General features: G+C 33.5%; 2 protein-coding genes across 2 annotated transcripts; both read right to left on the bottom strand.

The window, feature by feature from the left end:
* Positions 1-2,776: 2,776 nt before the first annotated feature.
* On the bottom strand, positions 2,777-4,648 carry LOC130802829 (glycine-rich cell wall structural protein-like). Its single transcript, XM_057666916.1, has 3 exons — positions 4,504-4,648; positions 4,305-4,374; positions 2,777-3,809 (listed from the first exon to the last, which is right to left on the bottom strand). The coding sequence occupies exons 1-3, from the start codon at positions 4,540-4,542 to the stop codon at positions 2,950-2,952; spliced, it is 969 nt and encodes a 322-aa protein (XP_057522899.1). The 5' UTR covers positions 4,543-4,648; the 3' UTR covers positions 2,777-2,949.
* A 2,508-nt stretch (positions 4,649-7,156) lies between these two features.
* On the bottom strand, positions 7,157-9,830 carry LOC130802826 (glycine-rich cell wall structural protein 1-like). The gene is made up of 3 exons (XM_057666912.1): positions 9,677-9,830; positions 9,454-9,523; positions 7,157-9,235 (listed from the first exon to the last, which is right to left on the bottom strand). The coding sequence occupies exons 1-3, from the start codon at positions 9,713-9,715 to the stop codon at positions 7,470-7,472; spliced, it is 1,875 nt and encodes a 624-aa protein (XP_057522895.1). The 5' UTR covers positions 9,716-9,830; the 3' UTR covers positions 7,157-7,469.
* Between the last annotated feature and the right edge of the window lie 219 nt (positions 9,831-10,049).

Below are 10,049 nucleotides of genomic sequence, written 5' to 3' on the forward strand. Positions count from 1 at the left end.
CTTAACATCGTAACGGTTTTGGCAAACATTTTCATGGTGGATGAAAAAAATATGAAGACAAAAAGTGTACAAAGGATTTTTTTTTGATATATTGGTGCAAGTTTAGAAAGTTAATGAATTTAGTGTTTGGGAATAAGTATTTTATTTTAAATTATGGATTTTTCTTGTGAAATCATAAATGAAGAATTTGAGAATGACTAAGAATAATAAGGTTTGGGTAGTCATTCTTAAATTCTGATGCAAAACTAAAGCTGAGTAAGGCCTTGGTTATGCAATGATGAATATTATGCGGAAGTTTGGATTGATACTATTCTCAGAAACTACAAACAATGATGAAAAGAACTACAAATGACCACAAACAGAACCAAGAACTGACTTCTTGATTTTCTGATGATGATGGTTGATCTGTGATCCTTCCCTATTACTCACGCTAATCTAACACGTTACAAAGCCTTCCAGACTTTGCTTTCAGGTTTCCTTAAAGGATCAAGGTTTCTCCACAACTCTCAATACTCCAAGGATCAAAGGTTACTCCATAGCCTTTGATGAAGTTGCCACCAACTTCAGAGAAAACAGAAAAACAGTTTCTGAATTACCTCTTGTATTCTATTGAATGATTAAATCTAAAACGTCTCTATTACACAAGTGAGGCTCTCCTTATATAGAGCTCTCAACTAACATAACAGCTAAAAACATCCACGTGCAAAAAATGTGCACACTTAAAAACATAACAGGCAACTAAAGTACTCTACAATGCCTTTAGACTAAAACTGGCGACTGGACGATCTTGGGCTTACTTTCTGAATAACTTCCCATGCTTGGTAGTGGACAATTAGAGTCTTAATGGAGAGATCCTTGTATGAAGATTCCATTTCTACCCTTTATTCCTCCTAGGATATGAGTATCAGTTCTGGACAGCTCACGAAAGGAGGACCGGTCAGCTGTCTTCAGGTATAGGAACCTGTCACTTATTCTGGTAACTGGGTGACCTTCAACCTCTTTTCTTGGTGTCTTCCTTTGATTTTTAGGAGGAATTTATGATCTTGATAGAAAGGTCCATGTAGTGAGATTCCATTTCTATCTTCCATGTCTTCCAAGATACAAGGGTTAGCTCTGGACATTCCTTGCAAAGTCACCTAGTCGAAGGTTTTCAAGGGCTGTCTGTTTGCTCGGTTTCTGTTCTCTGTTGTTGTTCTGTTCTCTGCTGTAGCTGTACTATATTGGTGCACATTGATCTGTTGCTGTTGTACTTGCTGAAATGTCATGCACAAACCATTTGCTTCTTAGAAACCTGCATCATGTCAAACATGGTGCAAATTTTCAACTTTAACTACTTTAAAAACAATGATGGAATTTGAGCAAATTCCAAATTTTCAAATGAAATTATCATTCTCAAACATGGCATGAAGTTTTTCAGGTGAAGGAACAATACGTCTCTAACAAGGGTTGCTCGAACAAGTAGTGGATAGATTAATCGAATAACCGTGTGGTGTTGATTTGTAGAAGTTTCTGCTACTTTATTATTATTGCCCCTTGTTTCCTTGCCTATATATACTTACTTTGTGTATGTATCAATTTCTCTCCTTTTTCTCCTCTCTAAACTCATTAAAAGCTCTACCATTATAATACCTTTATATTTGTGAGCTCAAACATTTGTTTACTAAATATAAAAAACAAACACTAGCTTGGGCAAGGACGTGACCATAATTTAGTGAACCTCATAAATATGTTTTAATTGGTGTTTGTTTATTGGTCATTTCATCCCTTTTACTTGCGCTATGGTTCCACTTCATTGGTTACTATTAGAACAATAATAATAAAAATAGTATGTCAAGGATATCATTTAGTCTTACGTACATTGTAAATATTTTATTTTTGATATATACGAATTTGTTGTTGATGTTATAATTTATTTTTAGGCAAGATTTTGAAGATGGGAATTTTGCTTGATTCGATGATGGTCGAGTAGAATTAAATCAATAGAATTGAATCGTAAGATCGTATGATCCTACAAATAAAGTTAAATATGCTAAAATATGTATTCTCTACTTATAATTATTCATTTTAAAAGTTAAATTTCGTGATACAAAGTTTCTTCCACTTCATATTTAAAAAAGAAACAACAATAGTAAAATAACTTTTAGAATATTGCAAACATGAATGTGTATTTGAAAGAAAATAGTGAAAGATGATGCATAAGCAAATCATACATGATACTAAAAAATTTGAAGAATTTTCAAGTGTCACAACTAAGGAGAGTTATATCAAATGGAACACATTTGATGGCTAAAGAAAATAATATGGCATTTGATCTTGAATTTGTTCTTGAACAATATCTCTACCATTAAAATATCATTGGCTAGCATTTATACATTGTTAAATTGAGTGAGTTTAAGGACATAATATACTTCATAATCTATTGCTGTCAATTTCCAAAATTACATAGTTAATTTATATATATAACTGTCAAATTTTAGTATTTCTGCTGCATAATAGCCCTAGTTTTTTTTTGATATCATATATTTATTATAATTGAGATTAAGTTTGTTGGATCAAGTTGTATAGGATTGTTGAATCAGGTTATAATCATACCACTCAAACTATTATTTCACATACCATCACCATCATAACAATGCTAACTACAAGTATAACTGTTTGCCTATTTTTAAATCATATATTCGTAGATCAAAATCAAATATCAATAACAATGTTTAACAGCAATAAAAAATACTTTATTTATGAAAAAACAAGTCACTAAAGCTACATTTTGGTGCATTGGAAAATGACTTAAATTTATTGATCATAATCAACATGATGTTGAAGCATTACAAAACTTTGGAGTATAAGGGTTGGTTCACTATAAAATAGCAAAGTCATGTAAGGATTGATGTATAACTAAGGACATGCTTATAATGATCGAGCGTATGACTAGAATATGAAGTAGTTTTTTTAAAGAGCTTTGACTAATAGTTTTCTGGTTAAACCTATTGATCCTTCTCCGTGCCCTGAGCTATGTCCTGATCCACCAAAATGACCTGAGAATTCACCTGAAGCTTTTCCGGAGAATGAACCAGATGCTCTTCCCCATCCATGACCAACACCGCCTCTACCATTAACACCTCCACTTGTGGATACATCGCCACTGGCATTTACACCTCCATTCGCTCCACCACTACCAATTATACCTTTGTTTGCAGCACCACTAGTTTCCCCACCACCTGATGCACCCCCACTTACTGCACCACCACCGGACAAACTACCACCAGTCGTGCCACCACCTGATGCACCCCCAGTTGCGTCGCCACTTGCTACACCACCACCAGACAAATTGCCATTCACTCCACCACTAGCTGCGCCACCACCTGATGCCCCACCATTAGCACCGATACTTGCACCACCACTACCAAACAAATTTCCATTTACTCGACCACTAGTTGCACCACTACTACTTACTACGCCACCACCACCACCAGTTATACCACCATTTGCACCACCACTACCACCTATACCTCCATTTACACCACCATCAGCCATACCACCACCGCTTATACCTCCATTTGCACCACCACTGGCCGAACCCCCACCTGATATACTACTTCTTGCACCACCACCTCCACCTACCCCTGCACCTCCACCTGCACCACCACCTATACCAGCGCCTCCTCCTACATCACCACCTATACCCGCGCCTCCTCCTCCACCTCCACGTAAGCCAAAGGCTCCACCTCCAAAGCCTCCTCCGCCACCACTAATTCCTCCAAAGCCTCCTCCACCAACTCCTCCAAAGCCTCCGCCTAGACTGCCGTGAGCTATTATATATCACAATAAATTCAAACAAAGAGTGGAAATCAATAATATTATTTTCATTTCAATAAAATAATATAGATCTTATAAAATCTTGTTTTCAAAATTAGATACTATTTAATAATGCTCACAAAATACCGCATATTTTTATGAATACACACATAAAGGAAATGATATAATACAAGTGAAAAATATATAGTAAGTTTGGGTAAGTGATTAGAATTAGTATGACAGGGTTAGGGTGTTAAATAAGCCTACATATATAGTCTATTATTATTATTTCAAAAAATGATTCTAATAACCCTTCGAATATATTGAAGAAATAAAAAATGAAAACATTAAACATAAATTATACTAATTGACACATATTTTATGATGTATTTCCAACTTTTATAAGTTGAAATAACATAATTAATCTTTATACTTATTTTATTGAATGTCTAGGACATTCAATAATTAGCGACCTCATATTTAGATTGTTACACAATATTAATACTCACCATGCTTAGAAATGGCCCCTGCTGCTAGTACAGGAATAAGAAAAGTTGCATCAACATTTGTTATTGTTATCTGCAAAAATAGAATAAAAAAATGTGATTCACATTTAGTCAATTCTCATGAAGAAAAATAAATTTTAAGAATCAATTTTTCCAAAAAATAATTTTTATTAATGAAAACGTAGTATATATATATGATTACATATAAAATCGCGATAAAATGTAGGATGTACGACTTCATTATAAATCTTATTCCAGAATATAACTATTGTGACAATGAAAATTTTTGAAGAATGAATTATAAAGATGGAACAAAATTTATATTTTTTGCTGATTGCTTTTCTAGATTTTTTTTAATTTTTTTTACTATATAAAATGATAATATGAAGCTAGAACTTATTAGAAGTATGTTTTGTGAAAAGAAAAAAAAAGTTGAGTATTTAAAGACATTGGATAGTAGCATTGAATGGTTCTCCACCTTAAAAGGAAAGTTTTGGAATGAATTCTTAGCAAAAAAAAAGTGGTAAATTTTAGTTCACATACTTGAAAACTTTCTAAATTTAGCTCATTTGTAATTATGCAAAAATATGAGATTTATTTGGAGTAACATAAGATAAACTAATTCTCAGGGAAAAGATATTATATATAGAAGTGAGGCTCATATATCATCATGATTAATTTAATTATATACTGAATTAATATTAATATGTAATTTTATAATAGGTTTTTCTAACTTATATGCACCAGGTGCATAGATTTAAACAATAAAATTGATACTATTTAAAATTCATTTAGAGTATGTTTTTAAATATTACATTTACATGTTTTAGAAGATATTTTCTATTGAATTTTAAATATTTTTCAAATTTATTGTTTAAACTTATGCATTAGATGTATAGGTTAGAAAAATCTTTTTTAATATATAATATATTATGCTCATACAAATATAAAATTTGCCCGACTTTTATTAAAATTAGTGAGAAACAAAACATATACTCCTTTAGACATCAATACTGTGATTTTTTTATGAAATGATGTTTTTCGTTTTGAAAGATATTGATTTAATTAAAATATTAAGATAAACCATAAAAATAATATGTATGTCATTTATAAATTTTTCAAAAGTACGATACTTCACCACTCGAATTCCTAGCTACTTTATGTCAAATAGCAAGTGACCCACTCTTATTGTACTAATGGATGTCGCTAAGGGACACTCCTAACGTGTTTGTTAGTAAGGATAAAATTAATTTTATATACTAAATTATTTTTAATCTTTAATTATACAAACATTAATTATATTATCTAATATAGAATAATTTCATGAATTTATCACCAAATTACGCGTTAAAATATATAATATTATATTTATTTTTTATTTTGTTTTCTGATTTACTCTTTTAAATTTATTATTATTCTTGTTAACAACGTTTGCCTACAATAACTTCCCCTAAATATTTATACGATACAAATTGTATAGGGTGTGATCGATGTAGCAATTTAAGTATTAGTTATTAGTGGTTTAACAATATAAAAATGCTATTTTAGAAAAGTTTTACTATTTGGTAAATTATGTTTTTTCAGAAATATTAATATTCTTAGCGTTTTAAAATCAAATACATAGTAGTTTAATGTATTGTTATTGGTTTTTCTTGAATTTCCTACAAATTACCACTAACAAGAATATAAAAGAACCAAATATTAAATTTCTGATGAAGCTTGATCAATGATGTGTTATCAGCTTATAGTGATAGAGATTTCCTAAATAAAGAGAGTAAAAATTGTTGTTTCCAATGAGTACAAATGGTTGATTACAACACCAACTTGAAGATCAATTTAAGCAAGATAATCAACCAAATTATGACAAAAATCATAATTCACTTCAATCACCTAAAATAATCTAACAATGAGCTTAAATAAAAAATATAATAATAGATAATAGACCGATAACAACACACAAAAATTTTTACATGGAAAACCCCTTCAGTATAAAGGATAAAATTCGTTGGACTAATCAAGAGAGTTCACCTAAATCACTCTTATTATGATAAAAAGAGAGTACAAGCACCAATGTTAATTACCAAAATGCACTACCCACCATCAAGCATCAACAGCAAGAGAAAAAGAATAAGAGAGAAAAATAAAAAATTTCACGTAAACTGTCCAGTCATTGTTCAGCCACATTTTTTAGCACACTTGACCACCTAATTTGATCACCACAGTTTAGATTAAAGCCCTATATGTCCCCAAAAACATACTAGAAATAAGCAAAAAGGGACCATATTTGCCCTCCATCGGACCTTTTGATTGAAATTGTGTAGGCTGAAATTTTTTTGGGAAGAACTCACTTTTTTCTAATTTTTGTGTCTTTGATTTCTTGACTCAACAAAATAAGATGAGTCCCACACCTCCAAAAGCATACAAGAGAAGTTATACTAAATTATAATAAGTATGTCCAAATATGAGTAATAAAAAAAATATTATAATATCATAAAGTGGATTGAATACCCAACAATATCTAATACTAATATGATAGAAGAACATGTGAAACTTATTTAAGTTAGACTAGGCCATCTAGCTTATGTTAAGAATAAAAGTGATATATCATTGCCTTAATTTTAAAATCATACAAGAAGGTCCGATTTACTATATATATTTAATAGCTAGACAAACGAGAGTTTCTTTCCTCATAGTTAAGAGTGGCCTTAAGCTAAGATACACTTGACTTATATATTGACTCTATATAGGATCATTAGAATCGCAAGAAAGAGAATCGCAAACCAAACTAATAACTAACTCTTGGTAACCTAAAAATTCTTTAAGTGAGAATAAAAAATGGGATTTTGAATGCTAATATAATATATTGTGATTCTTAAATAAAATGTGATGAGGTGGCAGAAGCAAAAAAAATATCAACTTCTTAAAGCATCTAAAAATACAATGATTGTCGATACAAGCTCATTATAGATGTCTACAATACTATTACAGATTAAAATCAAGTCTATTGCCCATGAATGACATGCATACCACATAGAACAACTTGTGATGCAAGAGATTTATTATAAGGTGTTTTAACTAAGGGCATTCAAGATTGGCTAGATGATTTTTGCCTAGACACTTTATCGAATATGATAACTTTGAGGCTTCATGACATTCATATCTATGGAATCATCTACCAAATCCACCATATCCTCCATATCCATGTGCTGATCCAGAAAATTGACTCGAAAAGTGGCCTGAAGCGTGGCCGGAAAATCCACCTGATGCATGGCCTGAACCTTGGCCTGAACCAAATCCGGATGCATGACCTATCCCTTGGCCGTGAGCTGACCCTGATGCGTAGCCAGCAAATGACCCTGAACCTTGACCAAAAGCTGACCCAAATGCCTGACCTGATCCTTTGCTTGAACTTGATGATTTGGATTCCTTAGATACTGATGCTTGACCATGGATTGAACTTGATGATTTATCTTTCTTGGAAGTAGAGGATTTAGCTTTCTTAAAGGTTGATCCTTGAGCTTCCAAGGAAGTTGATGCTTCACCTTGGATTGAACCTGATGCTTGACCTTGACTTGAACTTGATGTTTGAGCATCTTTCGATGTTGATGCTTGCGCTCCCTTGGATGTTGACACTTGAGCTTCTTTGGAAGTTGATATTTGACCTTGGGTTGAATGTGATGATTGTCCTGAAGCAGAAGCGCTATGACTTTTACTAACGGAAAATCCTCTACTTGCTCCACCACTTATTCGCCCTGAACCTGATGCTTGTCCAACACCCCCACCTGAACCAAATGCTCGTCCACCTACTTTACCTGAACCTGATGCTTGTCCAGAAATGGAACCAGTATGATGCCCATCAAAACCAACACCTCCACCCCCTGAAGCTTGTCGATCTCCTCTACTTAAAGATTTCCCGCCCCCTGTACTTGAACCCGATGCTTGTCCTGAAATTGAACCACCGTGATGTTTACTAAAACTAAACTCTCCGCCTCCTGATGCTTGTCCACCTACTTCACCTGAAGCTGAAGCTTGTTTTCCACCTTTAGTTGAACCTGATGCTTGTCCTGAAATTGATCCAGCATGACGACTAGCAAAATTAAAACCTCCACCCCCTGATACTTGTCCACCTACTTTGCCTGAACCTGATGCTTGTTTTGCCCCTTTTACTGAACCTGAGGCTTGTCCTGAAATAGAAGTATCATGATGTCCACCAAAATTATAACCTCCACCACCTAAAGCTTGGCCAGTTCCTTCTCCTGAATCTGATGCTTTTTTCCCAACTCTACCTGAACCAGACCCATCATGATGTCCAGCAAAACTAAAACTTCCACCTCCTGATGCTTGGCCACCTACTTTGCCTGAACCTGATGCGTGTTTGCCCCCTTTAACTGAACCTAAGGCTTGTCCCGAAAGAGAACTAGCATGATGTCCTTCAAATTTGAAATCTCCACCACCTGATGCTTGTCCACTTCCTCCACCTGAACCTACTGCTTTTTTCCCTACTCTACCTAAACCAAATGTTTGTCCTGAAATAGAACCAGCATGATGTCCTGCGAAACTAAAACCCCCACCTCCTGATGCGTGTCCACCTGCTCCACCAAAACCTGAAGCTTGTCCACCTGCTCTGCCTGAACCTAATGCTTGTCCAGATATGGAACCAGCATGATGTCTCGAAAAACTAAAACCACCACTCCCTAATACATCTCCTGATCCGCCACCTCCAACTCCTCCTCCGATGCCTCCAATACCACCACCCCCATACCCAAATCCTCCTCCGCCTCCGGCACTTCCACTAAATCCTCCGCTGCCTCTGATACCTCCACCAAATCCTCCTCCACCTCCAGCACCTCCACCAAAGCCTCCGCCTCCATCAATATTAGCTCCAGCGGCGGCTCGACCAGCTAAGGCACCAGCTACCATTCCCTTATATTGTGCTATATGAGAAGAAATTCCAATAAATAAGAGTAAGACATCATCAACATATCTTAATTCAATTAAAATATGAATTGAACTTTATTTTCAAAATGGGATAAACATTTAAGGCACTTTAAAATACTATTCTTGAATCTTATATTTGTTATTTTCATGCAATGTTAGGTAAAACTTGTTAGTCTTAAAAAAGAACTAAAATTAAAGACTCAACAATCCTCACCATGCCTTCTTGCCGCTCTTGCTCCAAGCATAGGAAGAATAAAATGTGCATCAATGGCCGTTATTGATATCTACAAAAATTATATTTAAAATATTCACATTAGTTTATCTTTACAAAAAAGAGACAATTATCGATCCATTATTGCATTTCACTCTAAAAACTCACATATTAAATAATCAAATGTAGTAATCTTAGAAAAAATAAATAAATATAGAGTGATTACCGAGAGAACGGCAATGATACGTAAGATATATGGCACCATTATTACTGATTAAAAGAGATTAACAAATGCTGGAAAAATTAAATAAGGATAAAATATATTTTTCTATTTTCCTTTTTCAATTTTTTTTTCTTTTTTACAAAAAACTTATTAGAATAAATGTGTTTTGATGAAATTCAAAGAATATGTGAAAAGGTATTTATATAGAAATGGGATAACAAAATTAACAATATTGAATGGTTTTGCACCATAATTGGAAAGTTTATGAATAATTTTATGGTTAAGAATTTGGTGAATTTTAGTTCACACTGATGTATGTAATTTCCTAATTTAGTATTTTCCAATTAATCCATAACTTCTTATTTTAGAAAGTAGG

Source organism: Amaranthus tricolor, chromosome 16, assembly GCF_026212465.1.
Source record: "Amaranthus tricolor cultivar Red isolate AtriRed21 chromosome 16, ASM2621246v1, whole genome shotgun sequence".
Classification (NCBI taxonomy): Eukaryota; Viridiplantae; Streptophyta; class Magnoliopsida; order Caryophyllales; family Amaranthaceae; genus Amaranthus; species Amaranthus tricolor.